Genomic DNA, 27,476 nt, shown 5'->3' on the forward strand with positions numbered 1-27,476 from the left:
CTTGCTGTGCCTTTGGAATCATTTATGCTATTTTAGCTGCTATTCCACAGTGAAGGCTAACAGTGAAAGCAGTTTAGATGAGGCAATGAAAATAATCAAGGGACTTGAGGGCAGAAAGCAGTTGATAAGGAATCTCTGATCGAGGAGATTTGAAGGCATTGGTTGGCATTGACTGACCATACATTTTTTAATCAAGTTCCAGGTAGTAGCATTAGCGGACAGCGGACACTCTGAAGCTTGGAGTTCATTTTATGAAAACTGAAGGATGTAGCACTTTACAAAATGGATAATAATGTTCCAGAGCTTGTTACCCTCAAGAGGTATCCTGGACTAGAAATATAAATTAATTTAAGAAGAGTATAAATAAATTTGTGGATAATAGAATAGTGATTATGCAGAGGAAATAAAGGCTGTTGAGGACATGTCTCTGACTTCTGGAAATTGAGGTCATGAAAGGCACTGCCACTAGTTCCCACAGCCACGTAGAGTATTCACTCTGCAAAACGTTGGTCTGACCTAGTATTCATTAAGCTGCGATTGGCTAAATATAGAACAGTTGGACTTAGAATAAGCAGTGAAATTTTGTAGGTAATTAATAATTACAAAGACAATCCAAGAGAGATTACATGTATATTATTCTCACTGTTTATAATCTTATATTGTGTGTACCTGATAAGGAAGCTTTAGAAAACAGAATTTATCATGAGAAGAGCTATTGCTGATAACAAATGAGAACTTTTCAATTTAGTTTCACAAACCAAAAAGTAAATTTATTTTCTGATACAAAGTAGAAAAAATTTTTTTACACTAAGGGAGTGGGCTAAAGCAGCCCAGATATGTTGGTTATTTTTCAGCCTGTTAAACAACAGCAGTGTTTATGGTCCAGAAGTTATCTGTTAGGAACAAGGGCATGGACAGAAATGGAAGTGGGCTCCATAGCAACGGGAGCTGTGTAACCAGCTCCTTTGTGTGATTGGTCATTAAGCCTGTTCTGCTGGAGTTTAGACACTGTTTGACCCTGGACTGTTCTGCCCACTCTTCCAACCCCACGTTGTCTTTTTTCTGTTACTCAAGGGAAACTGGACGAAATCTGAAGGAAAAGTGCATAACAGTCAATATTCTGTGTACATTTGATTGTCAGTTTTCAAGCATGAAGGAGTAATTTCAGGAATTGTGGAGTTTCCCCCACCCCCACCAAGCAAGCTTAAGGACAAGATTTAGTTTTCTTTTTATAATAAGAAAGTGAATTTTAAAAGCACCTAAATTGTTTAAAAGTCCCAGTTGGGAACTTAGTTTAAAGGACTGTAGGTAGATTGCGGAGCATTTGTAGGATTTTGACCTTGTAAACTTTATTACCTTCTAACACATTATTTTTGACTGGACATGTTGACATAATAAAATTTTCTCTTGCAATTTGTTCAGACACACATAGACTCAGCATCTAAATTCCTTGCTGTGGGGACTTTTCAGTCTGTCTCTTTTGTATGAAAAATAGCATTTACTCTTCCTGTGAAATTGGAAGCCAGTAGAATTTGCCACAGTAATGACTAAAATGTAGCTGCTATGAGCTCATGATTTTTCCTGTGCTTTTTGCTTTCCTTTTTTGTAGAATGTGCCTGGAAGAATTCAAATTTATGGTCAAAAAACAAAGTAAGAGGCTATCTGCTATTAAGTATAAATTATTATAATAATATACTTTTCTGATAATTCTTAGAAAGGCAGCAATAATTACTCCAAAAGAAATTGCATTTAGTTCTAGAATCATGAAAAACTCAAGAGTTGGCTTAGGAAATGATACATAAGATTTGATGTATATACTTCTGGGCTATTTATGCTATACCCACCACTCATATACAGATTTTCATATTAAAAAAAAATGTATGTATGGAGTAGGAAATGGCAGCTCATTCCAGTATTCTTCCTTGAAAAACCCATGGACAGAGGAGCCTGGAGAGCTACAGTCCATAGGATCCCAGAATGAGATAGGAGTGAATCACACATTCATGCACGTATATGGTTTTGTAACCTGCTACCCCTTACGTCCCTCCCCAGTAATCCACGGACATGCTTTCTTCCTATTCAATACATATTATGTACAATTAAGATTCATTCATTTTAATGGTTCTGTGATACTTCATTGAATAAAATATCATTACCCTCCTCCTTTAAACCAGCCTCTCTTGATGTACTTTAACCATTTAGGCTGTTTCACTCTTGAGTGGGGGTGCTGTCGTGGGGCTGTCGTGACCTTTTTGCTGCACATATCTTTGCATACTTGTTTTATATTTTTCCCTTAAGGTAAAATTCTCAAAAGCAGAATTCTGAGTTAAAGAGGTACTGTTTCTATATATTGTGCATTGTGCACGCAGTACATGCTCAGTCATATCCAAGTCTTTGTGACCCCATGGGCTGTAGCCCGCCAGGCTCCTCTGTCCATGGGATTATCCTGGCAACAATACTGGAGCAGATTGCCATTTCCTCCTCAAGGGGATCTTCCTGACCCAGGGATTGTATTCCCATCTCCTTCGTCTCCTGCATTAACAGGAGGATTCTTATCACTGAGCCACCAGGGAAGCCCATATATATTGCGACTTTTATTAAATATTTGAATTTACATACTCACTGCAATTATTTCAGTATTAATTGCTATGTAATATTTTCAGTTTAGTTGCTCAGTTGTGTTTGACTCATTGTGACCCCATGGGACTGCAGCACGCCAGGCTTCCCTGTCCATCACCAACTCCCAGAGTGTGCTCAAACTCATGTTCATCGAGTTGGTTAGAATTATGTAAACTGAAAATATGAAAACTCCCTGTTAATCATCTCGAAATAGTTACTCTTTTATTATCAAATAGGAAACTTATATCTAGGCCTAAGTAAAGCAGAAGTGGTTTGACATAAATACATTATAAAAAATGTGAAGTCAAAAGTTTGACAAAGTGTGGATACCTTCTTTGTTAGTAAGTGTATGTACATATTTTAAAGATATACGTACAGTGAAATGCTCAGATCTTAATATATGACTTGCTAGGTTTTGACAAATAATGTACAACTTTGAACCTACCAGACCAGTTCAGATACAGAATATTTTTGTTCCTCCCAGGAGTTTGCTCATCCCTCTTTCTATCTAGTCCTCTTATCCCATAACCACTGTTGTGACTACTAACACTATAAATAAGTTTTCCCTGATTTTGAATTTCATATAAATATACAGTGTGTTGATTGTGTACATGTAATATAGTTCTAGAGGAAAGTATAGATACCAAGCCAAACTGTTCTTCTTAAGACACATACTGGAGTAAGAACAAGAAGTCTTTCAAAAGAATGAAGTTGGACCCTTACCTTACACTATGTATAGAAATTAACTCAAAATGGGTCAAACCTAAAAACATAAGAGCTAAAGCTGTAAAATTCTTAGAAGAAAACATAGGGGAAAGCGTTATGACTTTAAATCTGGCAGTGATTTATTGGACATGAAACCAAATGCACAGGAAACAAAAGAAAAGATAAACTGGAGTACATCAAAATTAAAAACTTCTGTGCATGAAAGGACACTATCATGAGAACAAAAAGGCAGCACTCAAAAGAGGCGAGACTATCTGGAAATCATGTATCATTTATGGGATTAATATCCAGAATATATAAAGTACTCCTACCACACAACAACAACGAAAAACTAACACCCCAATTTAAAAAATGGGTGAAAGACTTGAATATCGTTTCCAGGAGAATAAACAAATAACTGATAAGCTTGACAAGAATGCTTAGCATCACTAATCATTAGGGAAATGAAAAGCAAACCTGTAATGAGTGTGATACCACTTCACACCCATTAGGATGGCTAGTACAAAAACAAACAAAAAGCAGATGTTATCATGGATGTGGAGAAATTAGAACCCTTGTGCACTGCTGGCAGGAATTTAAAAATGGTATTCTGCTATGCAAAACAGTATGGCAATTTCTCAAAAAATTAAACATAGAACTACTATTGTTGTTACTGTTTAGTTGCTAAGTTGGGATCCCATGGACTGCAGCATGCCAGGCTTCCCTGTCCTTTACCATCTCCTGAAGTTTGTTCACATTCATGCCCATTGAGTTGGTGATCCTGTCCAACCATTTTGTTCTATGTTGCCCCCTTTTCTTCTGCTCTCAATATTTCCCAGCCTCAGGGTCTTTGCAGTGAGTTGGCTCTTCACATCAGGTGGCCAAAGTATTGAGCTTTAGCTTCAGCAGCATTCCTTCCAGTGAATATTTGAGGGTTGATTTCCTTTAGGATTGACTAGTTTGATCTCCTTGAAGTCCACAAGACTCTCAAGAGTGTTTTCCAGTACAATACCAATCTAGCAATTCTACTTCTGGGCTGGGTAAAAGAAGTGAAAGTAAAAGCTTGAACAGATAATTGTATGCCTATTTTCATAGCAGTACTATTCACAATACTATTAATACTATAAGCAGTACTTACAATGCTTATACTTATCAGCAATACTATTCACAACCTAGACAGCATATTAAAAAGCAGAGACATTACTTTGCCAACAAAGATCCGTCTAGTCAAAGCTGTGTTTTTTCCAGTAGTCATGTATGGATGTGAGAGTTGGACTTTAAAGAAAGCTGAGCACTGAAGAATTGATGCTTTTGAACTGTGGTGTTGGAGAAGACTCTTGAGAATCTCTTGGACTGCACGGAGATCCAACCAGTCTATCCTAAGGGAAATCAGTCCTGAATATTCATTGGAAGGGCTGATGCTAAAGCTGAAACTCCAACACTTTGGCCACCTGATGTGAAGAACTGACTCACTAGAAAAGACCCTGATGCTGGAAAAGATTGAAGGTGGGCAGAGAAGGGGACGACAGAGGATGAGATGGTTGGATGGTACCACTGACTTGATGGACACAAGTTTGAATAAGCTCTGGGAGTTGGTGATGAACAGAGAAGCCTGGTGTGCTGCAGTCCATGGGGTTGCAAAGAGTCAGACACTACTAAATGACTGAACTGAACTATTCACAGTAATCAAAAGATAGAACAACCCTTTTAGTATTGAACCTTTTTATTTTATCCTTGAGGCTTCCCTGGTGGCTCAGATGGTAAAGAATCTACCTGCAATGCAGGAGACCTAGGTTCGATCCCTGCATCTGAAGATCCCCTGGAGAAGGGAATGGCAGCCTACTCCAGTATTCTTGCCTGGAGAATCCCATGGGCAGAGGTGCCTGGCGGGCTGTAGTCCATGGGGTCGCAAAGAGTCAGACATGACTGAGTGACTAACAGTGTCCATGATGGATGACTTGATAAACAAAATACTGTTTGCATTAAAAATGGAATATTTTTTAACCTTAGAAAGGAATGAAATTCTGATACATGCTATAACATGAGTGAACCTTGAAAGTGAAAGTGTTAGTCACTCAGTAGTGTCCAACTCTGTGACCCCAATGGACTGTAGCCTGCCAGGCCTCTCTGTTTATGGGATTTTCCAAGTAAGACTATTGGAGTGGGTAGCATTATCTCCTCTGGGGCATTTCCTGACCCTGGGATCAAACCCAGGTCTTCTGCATTGCAGGCAGATTCTTTACTGTTTGAACCTCTAGAGAAGCCCAAGTGGAGTTATTGTTTAATGGCAATAGAATTTTATTTTGGGATGGCGAAGTTTTGGAGATAAATAGTTGTGATGGTTGCACAATGGTGTAAATCTACCTGATGCCTCTGAACTGTGCACTTTATGATTAGAATTCCATGTATGACTATAGCAAAATCTATTTTTCTCATTTACCTACTGTGCTGGAATTAGATTGTGTCTTCTTTCTGTCTCTTGTAAATAGTCCAATGTAATATCCTTATTGGGACACATGGGAGTGTTTCATGGGGATGCATTTACAAGGTGAATTGCTAGGTCTTAGGGAAGTGCACCTTGAAACTTAGTGGGGAGACCCTTTTTATCAAACTTCTTTAGGAAGGAAGAGGATGAGAATATAAACCTTATTTCTTCAGTTTTGAAGGATGAACAGAGTTTAGGGTAAAAAGTAAAATGAAAAATGAAGCCTGGAATTCTGCACATTTAACATGATACAGAGATTTGAAAGTTATTGAGCATATCCTTTATCAGAGTAGTTTCCTAAAGCAAATACTTATAGTAAATGAATGATTTTTAGCTATACTTTGCCTCTCTAATACTATTTGGAAGCATTCACATTTCTTTGAAAATTAAGATAACTTTTTTTGTTACTGTGTATGCACATGTTGCTGGAAAAGGAAATGACAACCCGCTCCAATATTCTTGACTGGAAAATCCCATAGACAGAGGAGCCTGGTAGGCTGCAGTCCACAGGATTGCAAAGAATCAGGCATGACTGAGCATAGATGATCGCGTACTCATGTTCCACTTTAAAATCCTCTTTATTTAGAAATGAGAGAAATTTTTGTTTTTCTTATCTTTAAATAACAAATAGGCATCGTAGGCATTTTCTGGAGATTTCCTTTTGGCTTAGTTTAGTGATAAATATCCAGTACATTTCCTGGGTGGTAATGCCCTAGAGAGTTAGCTGGTAATGGTCAAGGCTTCTCCGCTGCTGTAAGTATGAGGTTTGGGGTGTTTGTTTGTTAGATTAGGTTGAGCATATGTGTATCAAAGACTTGGATGGTACAAGTGATTTCAGTTTTATAATGTTTTCCATCCTTAGTTTAAAATTTTATATAATATTAACTTTATTTAATAATCCATTGAACGACATTCATTTATTCATCCAACAACCATTTATTGAGTGGCAGGCCCTCTTCAGGAGGCATACCACAGATATAGGAGTGTGTAGTCAAGTGATGAAGACAAACAGTGGAAACAGGAACACATCAAAGGTCAACTGACTAAATCTAATAATCTCCCCTGTGGTAAAATAGAATCAGAAATGGCATGAGAATGATGGTGGTTTAGGCCGGTCAGGGAAGGAATGGCATCTGAGACAGAAGTGCTTTGTATCCTCAATTTTCAGCACCCAGTTCCTGAAACTCAGTAACTCTTGGTTAAATTTCACTTGAATCCAACAGTTTGGTAATCTTCATTGTTGTTAAGTTGCTAAGTCATATCCAGCTCGTTTCAACCCCATGGACTGCAGCACGCCAGGCTTCCCTGTCCTTCACTATCTCCCAGAATTTGTTCAGACTCATGCCATTGAGTCGGTGATGCCATCCATCCATCTCATCCTCTGTTGTCTCCTTCTCCGCCTGTTGTCAATCTTTCCCAGCATCAACGTCTTTTCCAGTGAGTTGGCTCTTTGCATCAGGTGGCCAAACTATTGGATCTTTACCTTCAGTATCAGTCCTTTCAATGAATGTTCAGGGTTGATTTCCTTTAGGATTGATTGGTTTGATCTCCTTACAGTCCAGGGGACTCTCAAGAGTCTTCTCCAGCACCACAGTTTGAAAGCATCAGTTCTTTGGCACTCGGACTTCTTTATGGTTCAGCTCTCACATCCATGCATCACTACTGGAAAAACCATCACTTTGACTAGACAGACCTTTGTTGCCAAAGTGGTGTCTTGCTTTTTAATACACTGTCCAGGTTTGTCAGAGCTTTTCCTTCCAAGGAGCAAGCATATTTAATTTCATGGCTGCAGTCACTGTCCACAGTGATTTTGGAGCCCAAGACAATAAAATCTGTCACTGCTTTTGCTTTTTCCCACCTATTTGCGATGAAGTGATGTGACTGGACACCATGATCTTAGGTTTTTGAATGTTGAGCTTTAAGCCAGCTTTTTCATGAAGTAAGAGATAAATAAAGACTCCCAGTAGCCAAAATAGATATCACAAAACTTGAGACAGTAAAATGTACTTCACTCATGGACTGGCCCTTCAGGCCTTCATGACAGTGTAGTATAGTAGGTTTCTCTGTCCTCAGCAGAGTCTGTTAAAGATGGAGGTCAGAGTGACAAGAAGTGGCTGAATGCCTTGATGGCATGTGAGGAGCCAGCAGTGTGGGGCCAGAGTTATTCTGAGCTTTGGTTAGACAACTTTTGGAGTTGGCTCTGGGGCATTCCTCCGTTCTTCAGTTTATGTTTCTTAATAATGATTGTTTGGTTTAAAATGTCAGAAAAGCATCTAATAGATTTTTGAAAGCCCTACATCTAAATTGATTTAAAGCAAAACATTATTGATCATTAAAAAATTAAGACATTAGTTCCTGACAATTGAGGTATTATATTTAGAAATTGGTTTTTAAAGGTAACAGTTAATAATTAGTATTTAGAGATAGTGCTACAACTTGTAGTTTAATAAATAATAATAGAATATGTGTAGAATTCCAGGTAGAATTATAATATTGCTGGTTATTATATTAATAGGAATCAATAGAAGAGGTAGCCCCATTTTGCAAATGGAGATGTAAGAGATATCATTATGTGATTGATTATATTCACACAACTAAGGTATAGGAGGACTTGGATTTAGGTTTCGTAAATTGCTAATACAGAAATTCTGTAGGTAGATGAGCATTTTAGTCACCTCTATTCAGTTGTGTCTCCCATGTAAGGACAGTGGACCACATGCAGTTGCTTGGCTCTAGGCCCCAGGTCTTATAGCCCACCTGTACCATGTTATAAGTTATCCCAGGCTCTCAGAGGGTTAGATGCCAGTTAGTTAGTACCACATAATGAGACCATGTATCTAAAAGGATAACAAGTAGATTTTTAATTGAGGAAAACAGCAACAAAATCTCCCAAGCAGGTGCTTTTGATGGTTTTCCCCATGACGTTTATTGGGGTCAGCAGATTGTTGCTACGGATCCATTGTGGAATTGCTTACGTCCCCACCCATTCTACCTGCCTCACCTGCACCTGCCTTGCTTCCGTGCTTTTCAGAGTTGGGATAGGTGGTTAAAGGATGTAGTAAGCTCATGGCTGCTCTAGTGTTAGGAGACTAATGCAATATGTCCTCTTGTTGTCTTGCTTAGAAAATAGAGGACCCCCACCCCCTGCCCTGAAACAACACTTCCATATTGTGTTTAAGGGTTTCTGTAAACCAGAAAGTCAACATATTAAAGTGCAATTCATAGGGGAGTTGCTGGCTGTGTTGACTGAGCTTTACAGTCATTTTAACACTGGCAAAGTGTTACCCTAACTGCTTCAAATCAAACTGCAAAGATGCTCGTGTGAAATATAGTATTAGATATCAAATCAAACATATGGGTGTTGAACGAAAGGATATGTGTTGTGGTAGTATATGGTATTCTAGCATGTGGAGTTGTATTTTATGGAAATTCTTTGGCTTGGCTCATGGCAGGGACATACATTCATTATGAGACATCAAGCTGTAAAATAAATAAAAGCAAAGAATTCAACTGTGCTGTTGAATGGTTTTCAGTACAAACTTGTCTGTTCTAGTAACTTAGGATCTGTGTGATGAGAAGCATTTGTAAGTCATTGTGGCCAAATGTTTTGTCACCATTGCTAGAAGTTTGAAAATAATCTAGATTAGGTCAAAAGGAGTATGAACTTTAGCATTTTGCAGTTTTTTCTTTTTACTTCATAGTACATATTACAAATTACTGTGCTAATTGGTCTTAGAGGCAAAATGTTTAATATATTCCTTACTCTTTTCCCCTCTCATTCAATATTCTGTAGTCAATTTGTTTTTTAAGTGTATATCTGGAACTGATACTTAATTCTTAGAAGTATATAGGCTTATGGGGATGAAGTTCTTGGATTTCTCAAATGAACTATATTGTGGTATTAACAGTGACTTCACCATTCTTGTCCCAGGAGTGCTTTTTGCCATTCTGATACCTTGTTTTTCTTTTCCTCTCCTATTCTTTCTCTCAGTTAGGGAAAAAAAAATGTGTCAATAGATTTCTGATTTGATAGAACATCAAAAAATATCATCAATGGTATATTCATTGCATGAGGAAGAACTTCTCTTTGAACAATTTCAATATTTTTTTAGGTTCATGTAACTAGAAATGGAGAAGACCCATTTTAGGTCATTCTGTCTATATCTTGGGTATTTCCAGCTAAGTGCTTCCCTGGTAGCTCAGATGGTAAAGAATCGTTCCATCCCTGGGTAGGGAAGATCCCCTGGAGAAGGGAATTGCAACCCACTCCAGTGTTCTTGCCTGGAAAACTCCATGGACAGAGGAAGTTTATAGACCTGGAGGTCTATAGTCCATGGTGTCACAAAGAGTCGGATACAACTGAGTGACTAACACTTGGACACTTTACATCATTGACTGTTTATCAACTAGGAAAATACTATTCTTGTATAGCTATGAATATCTTGCTCATATTGATAGTTACGTTGTTTGGTATACATAGTATTGTTTTCTAAATGTGTTTCATTTTATTGTAAAGCAGTGTTGCTTCTTTTTAGCAAAAATAGTAAATGGAATTGCTAATGTAACTGGTATTTGCTAAAATGTAATTGAGGCATTCTGACCTTCATTGAAACAAACGTGTACCCAAATCACAAGCATCCTACAAAATTTTAGTAAGGGATCTTGAACTGGAGTTCATTTTCATTTGTGTATTGCATAAGAATGGATTAGTATAATCTTTCTCTGACTTCCTTGGCAGAAGCAATTTTTTTGATGTCAGTATTCGGAGCTTTTTACCCCCTCTGGATTTTTGTGAAATTATCAGTATTTGATATCTGATAAAGTATTTTTTAAAGCAAAGTTAAATTATCTTTTGTCTTCATTGATAGTATGTGAGGAGAAGGCAGTAGGCCTATTTATCTAATGGAGAGAATGTTAAAAATTTGAATTCAGTTGCTTAGCAAAGAACCTACTTCACGTTGCTGAATCAAAACCATATTTGATTTTATTGAATTGCATGTTTAGACTTTCTCTCACTTGCCCGTCTTGACTCTTGACAGATGCCACCTCAGTACGGACAGCAGGGTGTGAGTGGTTACTGCCAGCAGGGCCAGCAGCCTTACTACAACCAGCAGCCGCAGCCTCCGCACCTTCCCCCGCAGGCGCCATATCTGCCCTCCCAGTCCCAGCAGAGGTACCAGCCGCAGCAGGTGAGCACATTCCTGGTCACCAGGCCTCTTTCCTGTGTTCAAAGGCCACCCCGCGTTCTGAGACATTTTCCTGTCCCACTTAGAGAATTTCTGTTCTCAGTGGGAAAAAATGAAGTTTTGAGAAAATGTAGAACTATATCCTAAATGTTTGTTTAAGAATGGATGTTTGAGATTGAAGGGTGGGAAGAATGAGTAGCTTAATAGCTTCTTACATTACCAGTTAGTGACAGCAGAAAACGTCAGTCATTACATGTTCTTTGTCATGTGTATTCCGAATCTTTGAAGAAAGTGCTCTGTCACTTTGTTGAGGCTTATTGAGGAAAATGGTTTTATTGATCATTTAATCTTGCTAGTTGGCACATACATGGTGTTTTTATCTTGAGCTTTCTTTTGATTTGTTTTAATGGTAAGTGCTACTGTATCAAAAACATTGTTGCCTTTGGCAGTATTATTCTTCCTAAACTAGTTTATAAACAGATAATCACTTCAATTACAATATATTAAAATACTGAAGGGAATCATGTACTTTGAGTATGTTAAACAGTTTCCAGTTTAAATTAGCCTCATTAAATACTCTTTGAGGTTATTAGGCTACATATTTCAGCTTACATGATTTGTTGAAAAATAGTACATATGCGTTGGGTACAGTGATTCAGTTTCATCTTGTTTTAGAGATTGTCACCGAAGATATTAAAAGGCATCATGAACTCAGGACCTGTACTCTGAATTCAAATAGAACTTTCATAGCACTTTCAGTCATAAGCATAAAATTGTAACTTTGCATTTTGTATTTTCCTCTTCTTTCTTTTTTGTGGGTGGCAGTGATGAAGATAGGGGAAGACAGTGGCACTGACTGTTCAGTCTTCAAAATGATTCCTAGACAGCTTGGAGTGATTGCTGATGCTAGGCAAAGTATATAAATATATGAAGCTTAATTTTAACAAATTCAGCTGATTTCGTAAGGATTTTATTGGATTCTTTGTCGGCTTTTTCCATGTGATTTTTATTTAAGAGTTCCAAAAAGAGTTTACAGCTTTAAACAAAACAGTGTAACAGCTGAGATTGAAGAGGCTATAGAATCTTGTGTTTTGCATATGTGTTGACTTCCTTGGTGGCTCAGACGGTGAGAGCTTCTACCTACAATGCAGGAGACCTGGGTTCAATCCCTGGGTTGGGAAGATCCCCCGAGAAGGAAATGGCAACCCACTCCAGTACTCTTGCCTTGAAAATTCCATGGATGGAGGAGCCATGGACGGATGCTACAGTCCATGGGGTGGCAAAGAGTCGGACATGACTGAGCCACTTCACTTTCACTTTGCAAAATTTAAAGCAATTTATAGATGTAGGAATGTACATTATTTCAAAGTTATTTAGTCTGTTCTTTTATTAAAATCAGGAAAATTAAATAACTTATAATACCATTTCTTTTTAAGTGAGAGACTGGTATCTGGGTTTATAATATATAAAGTTAAAGATTTTTTCATGGGCTTTCAGAGCCTTATTGAACTTCTCTGTAGACAAAATGTTTTGTCATGTTAACAAAGTTTAAGAAGGACTCAACAGAGATATTGCATTAGTCATTTTACTTCAGTGTGCTAAAATGAATCTGATTGTAAAACCAATTTGGTTAAGGATTCTGAGTGCCTGTCATTTCCTTCAAGACCAAGTTCAAAATTTACTTCCTTTATGAAGCATTCACTGATGTCTTCTTCCACATGGCAATTAGTTATTTAATATCCTTTATATTTAAATATTTAAAGCATACTATAGGTAAAATCTTATTTTAATGAGTACAATTCAAATGTGCTTAGTTTAGGTCTATTTTATGCTTTCAGCGATACTACCATTGTTTTATTAACTTGAATACAATAAAGTATATGTGAGGAAGTGAAGTTAAGTCGCTTAGTCGTGTCCAACTCTTTGTGACCCCTTGAACTGTAGCCTACCAGGCTCCTCCGTCCATGGGATTCTCCAGGCAAGAATACTGGAGTGGGTTGCCATTTCCTTTTCCATATGTCAGGAAGTACTGTATAAAAATGACTCGATGTAAATACTTTTTTTTTTTGATATATTCTGAGGAAAGTCAATTATTTCCCAAAGTATATTGGAATTTTTTTCTTGTTTTCACTATAGAATGCTAAATATTTTTTAAGTTTCTATAAACTCTTTTGGGACAAAGAAGTGGAAATCAGAGATATTTAGGGACCCCAATCAGAGGGTCTGGTTTTACAGGAACAGTTTTGATTTTTAGGGAGTTAGATATTTATATAGATTGGGGAAGTTTATCTTGGAAATGACATCTAGCATTTTCCATATAGTTAGTACCTCCAAAACTAGAATAACAACCTCCCCCCAATCTATCCCAAAACAAAGTAAAAATAACCACTAGAATATCTTCAAAATCAATCTAACTTTTAAGAAGAATTTTTAATACTGAGTTCACATTTAAAAAACGAAGGAACTCAACTATTTTGACTTAAGAAGCCAATGTTTCATGACAGACAGAGCATTCCTTCCTGTAGACTTTGCTTTTCTTTCTAGACATTGCATGCATAATCTGTTGATTTTTGAACTAGGAGATCATCAGAAAGTATTACTTTGTGTCTTTTGTTAATGTGAATGATGCAAAAGTTAATTTTAGAGTTCCATTAAGATACCTACCTTTGTTTCTTTAACACTTTTTAATGTGTAATGTTCTGAATAATCAATACATTCCCATGTGTCAAAAATTTAAAAGTACAAGGAAGTGATACAGATCCGAGTCTCCCAACAGAGTTCCTCTTGCCTAGCTCACCAGCAAGCTCACCTTTTGCTAGATAACCACTTTATTATGTTTATTTAGTTTCCTTACAAAGAAGCAAAATACCATATTTTAATTGTTAGCTCTGCTGCTGCTGCTGCTGCTGCTGCTAAGTCACTTCAGTCGTGTCCAACCTCTGTGCGACCCCAGAGACGGCAGCCCACCAGGCTCCCCTGTCCCTGGGATTCTCCAGGCAAGAACACTGGAGTGGTTTGCCATTTCCTTCTCCAATGCATGAAAGTGAAACGTGAAAGTGAAGTCGTTCAGTCGTGTCCAACTCTTAGCGACCCCATGGACTGCAGCCTACCAGGCTCGTCCATCCATGGGATTTGCCAGGCAAGAGTACTGGAGTTGGGTGCCATTGCCTTCTCTGATTGTTAGCTCTATTTTCACACAAATGTTGGTACACCATAATATACTATAAACATTCTTCTCTTCTTTATCACCCCCCTTCCCCACCCACTTAAGTATATTTTCTATGATCTTTGCAAAGTAGCAGTAAAGCCATCCTCCATTCCTTTTTATAACTTCATTCCATTTTATGGACATATCGTAATATATTTAACCAGTTCTCTTTCAATGGGCGTTTAGGTTATTTTTAGTTACTTGCAGTTCAAACAACTCTGCCATGATGCTTTGTATTTGTGTCAGTTCGTAAATGTTCAAGTGTATCTATCAGATAAATTCCTGGCTGTGTCAATGGGTACATGTGGTTGTAATTTTGCTAGATTGTTCCTCTCAAGGGTTGTACCAATTTATACTCCAGCCACTGATGTATGAGAGTACCTACACATGTTCCAGTAGCATGATTTTAAGAATTTTCTGGATTTTTACATGGTCTCTTTTTTATAAGTTTAATTAAATCTGTGCTTTACTTTGACTATGTCTTACTTTTTGTCTGATGAAGCCAAACAGAAGATTAAAAAATTTCCTCTTAAGTATTCCTTTGGCTAAGTCTCTCAAATTTTGTTATGCATTATTTTTATTCTCTTTTAGTTCTAAGAATTTTCTTACTTCCTTCGTTCATTTTTTAAAGACTGTTTTATTGAGACCTGGGTTTCTGTTTTATTCCCTCAGAAGGATTGGTGTATGCTTTTGCCAGTTGCTTGTGGACACTAGTCATTAGGAATCATATTTCGTATTTTATTTTCTAAAGTTTTATTATATAAAGAGATCTCAGTAGAGTGATAAACAGAATAATGGAATGAACACTCACATGCCAGCATAAGTTCCTTCATGTACTAGCCTAGCCATATTCAGATATCCCCAATTGTCATCAGAATGCCTTTAAAGTTCATTCGTTTCAAGCCAGATTCAAATGACTGTTAATACATTGATTTGATCCTTACATCATTTTTCTGGATCAGTTCTGTCTTACCCCACTCCCATTCATCCCCTTGGCATGTTGAAAAAAACTTGAGTTGGTTTTCCTATGAAATGGCTTTGTCTGGATGTTTTCCCTTGATATGGCTTAATTTGTTCATCCGGCTCTTCTGTTTCCTGTAAATTGGCAGTTAGATCCACAGGCTTGAAGTTAAACATTTTTATTTGTGATTATTGTAAATCATGTCCCCAGCATTTAGGTTATGTCCTCAGCATTTAAATCATGTCCTTAGCATTTCTGTTCAGTGGAGGGGTCCATGACCCTCCTTTTGAGAGAAAGAGCCTCCAGTGGTTTCAGCCCCAGGCTGTCTGGTGACCATCAGCTGTCTTCCAGCTGAGGCGTAGAGCCATTATGATGAAGATAGACCTTCCCTTTTGGACTCTGTACAGATTACTCACCCACAGAATCTGTGAGACTAATACATGCTGCTGTCTTTAGGCCACTAAGTTTGGGGTGGCATGTTACACATCGTTACTGACCGATATGATTTGAATACTTCACAGCTGATGCTGTTGAGAGTATTACATCAGGAGATATACACCCTAATATTTTGTTGTCCTACAACAAATAGTGTTAAGATTGATTGGTGGGTTCAGGTGGTATGGCCTTTGGGACCATTTTAAATGGAATTCTCTTCTTGAGGTTTTATAGAGTGCACCATTAAGTGTTAATTTTGACCAGAAACTCTGGTCATGGTTAGCCTGTGGTTGCTAATTCTCAAAGGAGTCATTTAAAAATTCTTCCTACCTCTCAGTATCAAGTTCAAGACAGGTATTTTTCTTTTCTCTTTAGTGAATGCTCATACATGATGGATATAGCCCTTCTTAGTCCCTTGTTTATTTGAGAGGTATCGTCTCATATTTTGCTCCTTTTTGGCGGCCCTAGATTCCTCCTTTCTTCTGTTTCCTGTATAGTCATCAGCTGGAAAGTTAAAATCTGTAACAGAATTCAGCTTCTATTGCTCTCTTACTTTCCATGTTCTTGGTTTATTTTATGTGTTCTTGGTTTCACTTACATTCATTCCGGGTTTGTGATCCATTTAAAAAGGCACGTTTCCCAGTGTTTTCAATATTTCAGTTATAGACATTTACAGTATCCAGTCTGCCACACTGCTGGAACTGGTAGTCTTTTCTGTTTTCTAGTTGTTTACTTGATGTCTTTTATACAATTTAGAACTATATAAATTGCAATTTAATAAGTAATTTAGAACATATTAATTTGTTGTTGTTGTTCAGTTGCTCAGTTGTGTGCAACTCTTTGTGACCCCTTGGACTGCAGCATGCCAGGCTTCCCTGTCCTTCACCAAAATGAAACTTTCCTACTGCCTCCTTTTTCTTTTGAAATATAAAGAATATGTTATAAAAAATATGTTACCTACACAAAATCCATGGAAACTCTGTTACTATGCAAAATTTTAAACAAGTCAGAAAAATGCACTAACTGGTATGGAAAAGTGAAAGTAGTATGTAATAAAATATTATATATTTAACTAGATTCTTGTGTATGACTGCACTGAAGGCTTGTGAAATTAATGTTTGCATGTATGCGTGGTGTCAATGTGGACCTGGCAGGCATATCATGAGGCTGATAGAGGAGTGTGGCATCAGCCTCCTGGATGTCAGGCTAGGGTTGTCAATGGGGAGATACCATATTCTAAGACGGAGAACCGCTCTTGGTCAAAGTCCAACTGAAATAAAATATAATCTTCCCTCGACGTACATGACGGTAGTTTTATTCCTGGAAAATTCAGTATAAAGTTGTTTTAACAATACTTTGTTCTTATATGCAGAATGGAGTTGGGTTCTAGGCTTAGACAAATAGCTGTGGGTGGCTGCGACCGGCACATTTAGCGCGGGCGGCTACCCCATGGCCGAGGTCAGGGGCAGAAGCCGGGAGGACCCCATGCCCAAGAGGAAGAGGCCAAGAGGAGTTACCCCACGTCTGAGGTCAGGGGCAGTGGCTGAGAGTGCCAGGCTGTGATGATGCAGGCACGGCCTAGAGGAGCTACCCCACGTCCGAGGTCAGAGGCAGCAGCTGGGAGGAGCTACCCCGCATCCGAAGTTAGGGGAAGTGGCCGAGAGGAGCCACCCAACGTCCGAGGCCAGGGGCGGCAGCTGGGAGGACCTACCCCACGCCCGAGGCCAGGGGCGGCGGCCAGGAGGAACAACCCCACCTCCAAGGAGCAGTGGCTGCGCGGGCACAGAAGGGCTTAGAGGAGCTATTCCACGTTCAAGGTCAGAAGGGGCGGGGGTGAGGAGATACCCCTCGTCCAAGGTAAGAAGCAGCGGCTGCAGGTTGCTGGAGCAGCTGTGAAGAGATACCCCACATCCAAAGTAAGAGAAACCCAAGTAAGACAGTAGGTGTTGCAAGAGGGCATCAGAGGGCAGACATACTGAAACCATAATCACAGAAAACTAGTCAATTTAATCACACTAGCACCACAGCCTAACTCAATAAAACTGAGCCATGCCTGTGGGGCCACCTAAGTCGGGTGGGTCATGGTGGAGAGGTCTGACAGAATGTGGTCCACTGGAGAAGGGAATGGCAAACCACTTCAGAATTCTTGCCTTGAGAACCCCATGAACAGTATGAAAAGGTAACATGATAGGATCCTGAAAGAGGAACTCCGCAAGTCAGTAGGTTTCCAGTATGCTACTAGAGATCAGTGGAGAAATAACTCCAGAAAGAATGAAGGGATGGAGCCAAAGCAAAAACAGTACCCAGCTGTGGATGTGACTGGTGATAGAAGCAAGGTCCAATGCTGTAAAGAGCAATATTGCTTAGGAACCTGGAATGTCAGGTCCATGAATCAAGGCAAATTGGAAGTGGTCAAACAAGAGATGGCAAGAGTGAACGTCAACATTCTAGGAATCTGCAAACTAAAATGGATTGGAATGGGTGAATTTAACTCAGATGACCATTATATCTACTACTACTGCGGGCAGGAATCCCTCAGAAGAAATGGAATAGCCATCATGGTCAACAAAAGAGTCCGAAATGCAGTACTTGGATGCAGTCTCAAAAACGACAGAATGATCTCTGTTCATTTCCAAGGCAAACCATTCAATATCACAGTAATCCAAGTCTATGCCCCAACCAGTAATGCTGAAGAAGCTGAATGGTTTTATGAAGACCTACAAGACTTTTTAGAACTAACACCCAAAAAAGATGTCCTTTTCATTATAGGGGACTGGAATGCAAAAGTAGGAAGTCAAGAAACCCCTGGAGTAACAGGCAAATTTGGCCTTGGAATATGGAATGAAGCAGGGCAAAGACTAATAGAGTTTTGCCAAGAGAACGCACTGGTCATAGCAAACACCCTCTTCCAACAACACAAGAGAAGACTCTACACATGGACATCACCAGATGGTCAACACTGAAATCAGATTGATTATATTCTTTGCAGCCAAAGATGGAGAAGCTCTATACAGTCAACAAAAACAAGACCAGGAGCTGACTGTGGCTCAGATCATGAATTCCTTATTGCCAAATTCAGACTGAAATTGAAGAAAGTAGGGAAAACCACTAGACCATTCAGGTATGACCTAAATCAAATCCCTTATGATTATACAGTGGAAGTGAGAAATAGGTTTAAGGGCCTAGATCTGATAGATAGAGTGCCTGATGAACTATGAACGGAGGTTCATGACATTGTCCAGGAGACAGAGATCAAGACCATCCCCATGGAAAAGAAATGCAAAAAAGCAAAATGGCTGTCTGGGGAGGCCTTACAAATAGCTGTGAAATGAAGAGAAGCAAAAAGCAAAGGAGAAAAGGAAAGATATAAGCACCTGAATACAGAGTTCCAAAGAATAGCAAGAAGAGATAAGAAAGCCTTCCTCAGTGATCAATGCAAAGAAATAGAGGAAAACAACAGAATGGGAAAGACTAGAGATCTCTTCAAGAAAATTAGAGATACCAAGGGAACATGTCATGCAAAGATGGGCTCGATAAAGGACAGAAATGGTATGGACCTAACAGAATCAGAAGATATTAAGAAGAGGTGGCAAGAATACACAGAACTGTACAAAAAGATCTTCACAACCCAGATAATCACAATGGTGTGATCACTGGCCTAGAGCCAGACATCCTGGAATGTGAAGTCAAGTGGGCCTTAGAGAGCATCACTACAAACAAAGCTAGTGGAGGTGATGGAATTCCAGTTGAGCTATTTCAAATCCTGAAAGATGATGCTGTGAAAGTGCTGCACTCAATATGCCAGCAAATTTGGAAAACTCAGCAGCGGCCACAGCACTGGAAAAGGTCAGTTTTCATTCCAATCCCAAAGAAAGGCAGTGCCAAAGAATGCTCAAACTACCACACAATTGCACTCATCTCACATGCTAGTAAAGTAATGCTCAAAATTCTCCAAGCCAGGCTTCAGCAATATGTGAACTGTGAACTTCCAGTTGTTCAAGCTGGTTTTAGAAAAGGCAAAGGAACCAGAGACCAAATTGTCAACACCCGCTGAATCATCGAAAAAGCGAGAGAGTTCCAGAAAAACATCCATTTCTGCTTTTTTCACTATGCCAAAGCCTTTGAGTGTGTGGATCACAATAAACTGTGGAAAATTCTGAAAGAGATGGGAATACCAGACCACCTGATTTGCCTCTTGAGAAATTTGTATGCAGGTCAGGAAGCAACAGTTAGAACTGGACATGGAACAACAGACTGGTTCCAAATAGGAAAAGGAGTATGTCAAGGCTGTATATTGTCCCCCTGCTTATTTAACTTATATGCAGAGTACATCATGAGATGTGCTGGGCTGGAAGAAGCACAAGCTGGAATCAAGATTGCCAGGAGAAATATCAGTAACCTCAGATATGCAGATGACACCACCCTTATGGCAGAAAGTGAAGAGGAACTAAAAAGCCTCTTGATGAAGATTCAGAAAACGAAGATCATGGCATCCGGTCCCTTCACTTCATGGGAAATAGATGGGGAAACAGTGGAAACAGTGTCAGACTTTATTTTTGGGGGCTCCAAAATCACTGCAGGTGGTGACTGCAGCCATGAAATTAAAAGACGCTTACTCCTTGGAAGAAAAATTATGACCAACCTAGATAGCATATTGAAAAGCAGAGACATCACTTTGCCAACAAAGATCCGTCCAGTCAAGGCTATGGTTTTTCCAGTGGTCATGTATGGATGTCAAAGTTGGACTGTGAAGAAGGCTGAGCACCGAAGAATTGATGCTTTTGAACTGTGGTGTTGGAGAAGACTCTTGAGAGTCCCTTGGACTGCAAGGAGATCCAACCAGTCCATTCTGAAGGAGATCAGCCCTGGGATTTCTTTGGAAGGAATGATGCTAAAGCTGAAACTCCAGTACTTTGGCCACCTCATGTGAAGAGTGGACTCATTGGAAAAGACTCTGATGCTGGGAGGGATTGGGGGCAGGAGGAGAAGGGGACGACAGAGGATGAGATGGCTGGATGGCATCATCGACTCGATGGACGTGAGTCTGAGTGATCTCCGGGAGTTGGTGATGGACAGGGAGGCCTGGCGTGCTGCGATTCATGGGGTCGCAAAGAGTCAACATGACTGAGCAACTGAACTGAACTGAAATCTAAATGAATGCTGGGACTTTGGAAATGAAAGTGGGATGTGGTGCAATAATCTGTTGGATCAGTCTCATCATGGGACAATCTAGCATTCTTACCTTACACTCTTAAATTTCATTACATTTCCTTATCCTTGTGACAACTAGCTGCCCCCCTTGAAATCTTATCACTACAGATAACTTGGGCTCCCTCATTTCTTTTCTGAAATAAAATGTATACATAATATGAGTTTCCTACATACAAGATTTCAGTAGACATCAGTATAATGTAATTCATGTATTACATGTACATTCATGTAATAGAAAGGACAGAAAGTTTATAATAAAATATTGTTTTTCCTAAGTAAATGCTCAGATGTGTCTACATTAGAAGACTTGTAAAATAGTCAGTGGCTTGCATCTATATAATAACCATGAACAGATACAAGTGACAGTGATATAGTTATATTGCACAAACAACTCAAAATTGTGAACAAAGTTTCCCTTTGATGGGATTTATTACCATACAACAGAGATTATGTGAAATTAAAATATTGAACATTTAAAATAACATGCTCAGCAGAGTTGTTGAATAGAAAAAATGTGTTACCCCAAAGTGTGGAGGCCTCTAAGTTTGTATATAAAATACACACCACAGTAAAAATCAGTAAGTAAGAATATTAAGTTGTTGAACAGAAAAAATGTGTTACCCCAAAGTGTGGAGGCCTCTAAGTTTGTATATAAAATACACACCACAGTAAAAATCAGTAAGTAAGAATATTAAGTTGTTGAACAGAAAAAATGTGTTACCCCAAAGTGTGGAGGACTCTAAGTTTGTAGATACACACCACAGTAAAAATCAGTAAGAATAGGCCTTATTCTTTCTATTGTCGACCAAGAGATTAACTAATAAATGCACTGTACGTTCACCATCAAACATTTTATTTACTCAACATGATATTTCCTTCTTTCAGAAGGCGTTAATTTTTGAGTCTTTAGAAAAAGAATAGCTATTTGAAGAAGTTTCATGCATTTGGAAGCATTTTTTTATCCTAGCTTACTTTCTCAAACTGCTTTACCCAAGATTTAATAATTTGGTATAGTAGAGAAAATTATAGTGCCATAAATTTTAACTTTTGTTGTTGTTTTAAAGTTTCCATTTTATCATTTTGGGTTCATAATAAAATCCCCAAACACAGGAGCCAGGCAGGCTACAGTTCATGGGGTTGCAAAGAGTTGGACACAAGTTGGACTAAACAACAACTACAAAGTTGATGTGTAGGTTTGTTTCCTGGTTCTCTGTCCCCTCCTGGCAAACTTTCATTACCTTCCTGTCTCCTCCTTGTAGACTCATCATCTTTCCCCTTCTACTTCTAACTGAAGTTCTACTTTAGATCTACTCTTGTGAGATGCTGAAGAAGAGGTCATGTTTTTATCGTGGCACAAGTTTTTCCCAGATCTTCTACCCACTGCTCTTACTGGAAGCAGCTGCTAGGTGTTGAAGGCAGTGTTCCAGGATCTGTAATGTGAAAGGAGTCGCCTGGAATGGAAACTAGACTGTCTGTCAATACCCTTTCCTCTGACAGTGATCTTGTGCCGACTCAGTTCAGCTTCCAGGACCGTGACAGTTGGCAGTCTCGCAGAACACCATTTCCATGGCTTTAAACTACACTGTTGTTTTCATAGCCAGAAGAAAGTCTTTCTTTCCTTAGAGAAGGTTTGTAGGAGGTAACTCCATTCAGATTAAGTTTCAGTTTACTTAAAGAGGATGTGTCAGGATCTTTAAAAAAAAAAAAAAAAAAAGACTAAGTTAAAGCAGTGAGAGAATTTCAAACTTTACCTTTTTAGGTATAGTTTTTTTTCCAACTGATAGAATTATCTCAGATTCTTGAGAGAAATACTGGGTATACTATGAATGTGTACTTCTCAAGGTACAGCTTTTATTTTTTTAATATTTTTTTAAACCTCAGGCTTATTGGAAAAGTTGTAGAAGACAGAAAAAGGAAAACATAAACTATATATTGAATCCCTTTTTGCTTGGGAATGTTCCGTATGCTGGGAATCCAGTGATTAATAAGACATTGTGTTTGAAGTGAAGGAATGAACTCCCAGTTGAATGAAAGGTCAACACAGGCAGATGATAGCACAGTGGGAGAAGTGTGTTTTCAAGGCATGGTGTGATACTACGTGTCTCAGAGGAGGTCTGGGAGAATGAGTAAGAGTTTGCTGGTGAGAGAAGAAATGATTTTAGGGTAGGACTAATTCTTTGTTAGTGAGAACAGAGATAATGCCCAACCCTGAAGTGATACTGAACAAGACTCTGAGATTGGTTTCAGTATCAAGGTCAGTTAGAAGGAACATATTAATTATGCTTGGGACTGATGCCTTTCATTGTTTTTTCCTCAGTGATTAAGAATGAAATAAAAAGTTAACTGTTCAATAACTTTTTAAAACAAAATAGTTCTAGCTCAGCAATTCACTTGTAATAGTGGATCGCTCAATAAATAGTTAAGTGGAAGTCTGAAGTCTGTATGTGCATAGGTAGAAACAAGTGTTTATATTTTCTAAAATACTGCTTTGTTTGGACATTTTTGTGGACAGAATTTTTCAAAAGGTGATGCAGTAAACAAAGAGTTTGGCAAATGGGCATTGTTTTGGGAAAAGGTGATAGTATTGGACATGAGGGTAGCATAACTTCAGAATTAATAACTTGCCTTTGAAGTCTCTGAAGGAACTCAGATGTTAATTAGCATGTTGACATTGATTCATTGTGGAATAAACATTTCTTTATTATTATTGCTTATTACTTATCCTAATCTTTGGTTCTTATTATTTATAAAACAGATTGTTCATTTATAAGCCCCTTCTGTTCTGCAGCTTTTGGAGAAAAGCATAGAAGGCCTATATTAAGTTACAGAAGTGCTTGCATCATTTGCTTTATAAGATTTTGTTGTCAGAGCAAAGATGAGGACATTTAGTTTGCTGCCACTAATTGCCTAGATTTGGATATTAACACAGGAGTCTTTTAATTAACTTGATAATAAAAACTTTCGGAATGTTGATTGATGAAGACACTCTTTGCTTTAAAGGAGATTGCTAGTGAAGCCTGGAGTTTCCTTTGCATCTGACTCTCCCTCTTGGTGACCTTGCTTGTAGTTAGTTGTCAGGCTTTGAACCAGGGCTGGGTATTTCCTTTTATGTTTGAAGAGCTTGTGAGCATCTGAGGAGAAAACTTTTAAGTTACTTTCAGGTCTGAACAACGCCCGCTCCTAGACTTGATTTCTACTTGTTGGCTTGTGTAACCAACCATGTAAGTGCTTCTCTACTCGGGTTGGAGCCACTCTGAGGGCTCAGGTGGTGCTCAGGTTGTTGGAATCAGCAGCCTGCTTCGCTCTCTCTTGGCTGGGGTGGTCAGAGCTTAGGAAGATGGGAATGAGAACATGACTTTTCCTCTCTATCTTACTTTTTTCTCCCTTGGGAGACAGGACAGTATATTAAAAATTCAGCACTGATTTTGAATATACTATAGATATAATTTGCTGCCGTCGAAGTTTCGATTCATGTAGAATGGCCAGTTTCATGTGTATATTTGTGTTTGTGTTTTGGTTTGGTTCTTGTTATTCCTGAAAGCTTCTTAAATAAACAAATAGAAAAAACTACTGGAGAATGAAGAAAAGCATTTTGATAATATTAGAATTTGATATGAATGTTTTGCTGTAAAAATCAGGGTTAGCCTGTGCAGCTGTACCTGCCTGGGTCTTTGCTTTTATTTTATTAGAAGTGGGGAAAAGGAAGAGAAAAATTCTTACTTTTAATACTGATTATTTCCAGTAATAAAGCATTTTTGGCTCTTTGATGGAGAACTTTGAATAGTTATTTTTTTTTATGCTTTGGATTATAACTGTGACTCTGTGTTGGATTACAATTTGATAATGCTATTCATGGTCATGTTTAAAATATTTAAGAAAAAAGTTTTTTTTTTCCTTTCAAATACCAGAATTAAAGGAAAATAAAGCCAATGAAGAATTATATGGTAATAGCAATATTTCCAATACTTAATTTACTTTTAGAAAGGTGATTAGAGGCTTCCTCCTGAAAAGAGTAACCTGAAAGCCACAGGCAGACCTGGAGCCTGTGTGTGTACAGCCTGGTTCTGATTTAGGCTCTGCTCCATGCTGTCCAGCAGCTGCTTATCAAAATATCAGGCTTACCTAGAAATGGGCAGAAGATCAGATCTGCTGTCTGTGAATGTCTGCTGTGGTGATAAAAGAGGAAAATATTACATTGTTCAAGATATGTTTTATTAAAATCTGAGGAAAAATATCAATCCCAAGAGCAGGATTTGGTCTAAAAATCATTTAAGCTCCACACCATTCCCTATTTCTAATGTAGCTGTAATAGGGGGTGAGCTTTCTGGGTTCTTCCCCTCACTTTTTTCTCCCTCCCTCTTCCCCTGTCTCTGTCTCCATCCCCAGTAGAGATGGTGCTGTGGGGTTGGACTGGATGCCCTAACCTTAGGTACACCGGGGACCTGTTGTCTAACTCTTTATCCTGGTTGCCCAGACTTGGCCAGCGCAGGGAGGAGGAAGCCTCTCCTAGGTAGGTGGGGATACTCGGTGGAGCCAACACTCAAACCTGATGTGAGTCTCTAGGTGCCCCTTCAACCTCTTCTCTCTGAGGACTCCACCCCCACCCCCGCTTTCCCCCACCAGTACTGAGGGATGCAGTTGAGGATTAGGTCATGCAGTTAAAAGCAGCATTGAGGCCCATTATGTTTATCCATACATTTCTTTTTGCTTGATATTTAAATTCTGACACTAGAGAGAGGAAAGGATTTTTGTTTTTCCTGGATTGCTTTTTGCTGCTCTTAGCTGTCTTCATTTGTCTTTTAATGCTCATTTCAATTTATTGAAGTACATAAAATAAAGTAAAACATAACTTACATGTATAGCATTAAAATTCTTCCTTCATTAATTTCTTTGATTTTAAAAATTCTTAGAGTAACAAGCTCCACGTATTTGTATCCTGAAAGATGGTTATCTGTAGATGTTTGGAACATCAGATTACTTTCAGAATTGTATTGCTAGTGTGGGCAATGACCACCTTTTTCTCTGTAAGGATAGCAGAACCAGGTTCGTCTCGCTGACTGATTTTTCTCAAGAGTGCTAGACTTTAGGGGAGAGGAATGTATTCATGTCTCTTTGCATTAGCCTTGGGGAGGTGAAGAAAGGATGGAGGTTGAAGTAAAGAGGATCCGTTGGATAACTATACAGCTGTGGTTTTCTAAAAGGTTGGAAAAAAAAAAATGGATTGTCTGCGTCAGAATCACCCGGAGTGTCTGCTCAAGTAAGCTCTCCCATCCAGGTACTAACTGGGCCTGGCCCTGCTGAGCTTCCGAGATCAGACACTATCAGGTGCGTTCAGGGTGGTATGGCCCTAGACTCAAGTAAGTTCTCTTACACCAGAACGGTTCTGGGGTGTGGAGGGTGATGAGGAGGGAACCTGGGAGTCTGCATTTACCTCTGACAGGCAATTCTGATGCATTCCCAACTTTGAGAGCCATTGGAGAGCAGAAGCTCTAACCAGTACTTTCCAGTGTCTTTTACTCTAGCATGGTGGTTGGATATTACCTCATATATCATATTAATAATAATCCTCAGGTCATATAGCAAGTGATACCTGAATGTGGTGAGGCTTGGTTTTGATCCTGATTCTGTTTTAATCTGAAGGGTTTACTGCCATCATTATTGCTGTTTACAGTAGAAATACATTTTGTTCCAGAAATAGGCTGGTATTCAAGCATTTAAAATCACTGATATGGGCTTTTGCATTTGTTAACCTAGGGTTTTTCAGATTTTAGTGAGCATTAGAATCTCCCAGAAGGCTTGTTAAAACACAGATGTTGAACTCTATATATACTCAGAGTTTCTGACTCTATAGTTTGGACCTTGCATGAGGCACTCAACCTCTGTGCCTCAGTTTCTTCATCTGAGAAAAGTACTTCGTGGAGTTGATGTCAAGACCATAAGCGTTTACTGAGTGAGTAAAGCACTCTGAAGAGTGCCTGGTGAATAGTAAATGTTACATAATCACTAGCTGCTGCTATCAGTGGACCATGGTCACCACCGGATAAACTCCCAGTGGGTTCAGTGAAAATTTTTATTCTTATTCTTAAATGTGGTATTAGATAATGTAAATAACAATAGCTGACATTTATTGAACATTTAAATGTGACAAGCACAGTGCTGATGCTTAAAGTTAGTCTCTCCTTTAATCCTAAGTATGACTTTTGGAGACAGTTCCTATATCTTGGTTTTATGGATAAGGGGATTCTTCAAATGGTAAGTTATAAAACTGGGTTTTCTTTTTGCTGTGTGTATTATTATTATTATTACATATACTGTTATTCTCTATAAAAAGCACACCCAAATATTTACTGTGGCTCATTTGCTTTGTGAGTTTAAGAAAGTAAATCAATCTAATAAAAATCTTAGTTACTTTAGTCCTTAGCTTTTGAGTATCTTCATATTTCTCTTCAGTATTTTAGGAGAGGTGAAATTTAGGCAACCATGTAGCTTCCCTTTTCCCTCTTGACCCCTTGTTAGTTTAGGAAGAAGTTCTTGCAAAAAATAGAATACAAGAAAGGATTTTCTTAAGTTGAATGCCAGAGTAGTGGCCTCCAGGGTCCTAACTTGATTAACATAGAGGAGGCAGCTGCTCTCACTGGCGGGCCTCTCTCTAATCTCCAGTCCTCT

At 38.7% G+C, this 27,476-nt stretch overlaps 1 protein-coding gene across 9 annotated transcripts in view; it reads left to right on the plus strand.

Annotated features, from left to right (window-relative positions):
- The window catches only part of ARID1B (AT-rich interaction domain 1B), a 435,615-nt gene that overhangs the window by 112,739 nt on the left and 295,400 nt on the right, over nucleotides 1-27,476 (plus strand). For all 9 annotated transcript variants that reach the window (XM_061428408.1, XM_061428404.1, XM_061428400.1 and 6 more), the window contains exon 3: nucleotides 10,849-10,998. In XM_061428408.1, the coding sequence (XP_061284392.1) occupies nucleotides 10,849-10,998 (150 nt within the window). The remainder of the gene's footprint in view (nucleotides 1-10,848; nucleotides 10,999-27,476) is intronic.

Source organism: Bos javanicus, chromosome 9 (genome assembly GCF_032452875.1).
Source record: "Bos javanicus breed banteng chromosome 9, ARS-OSU_banteng_1.0, whole genome shotgun sequence".
Taxonomy (NCBI): domain Eukaryota; kingdom Metazoa; phylum Chordata; class Mammalia; order Artiodactyla; family Bovidae; genus Bos; species Bos javanicus.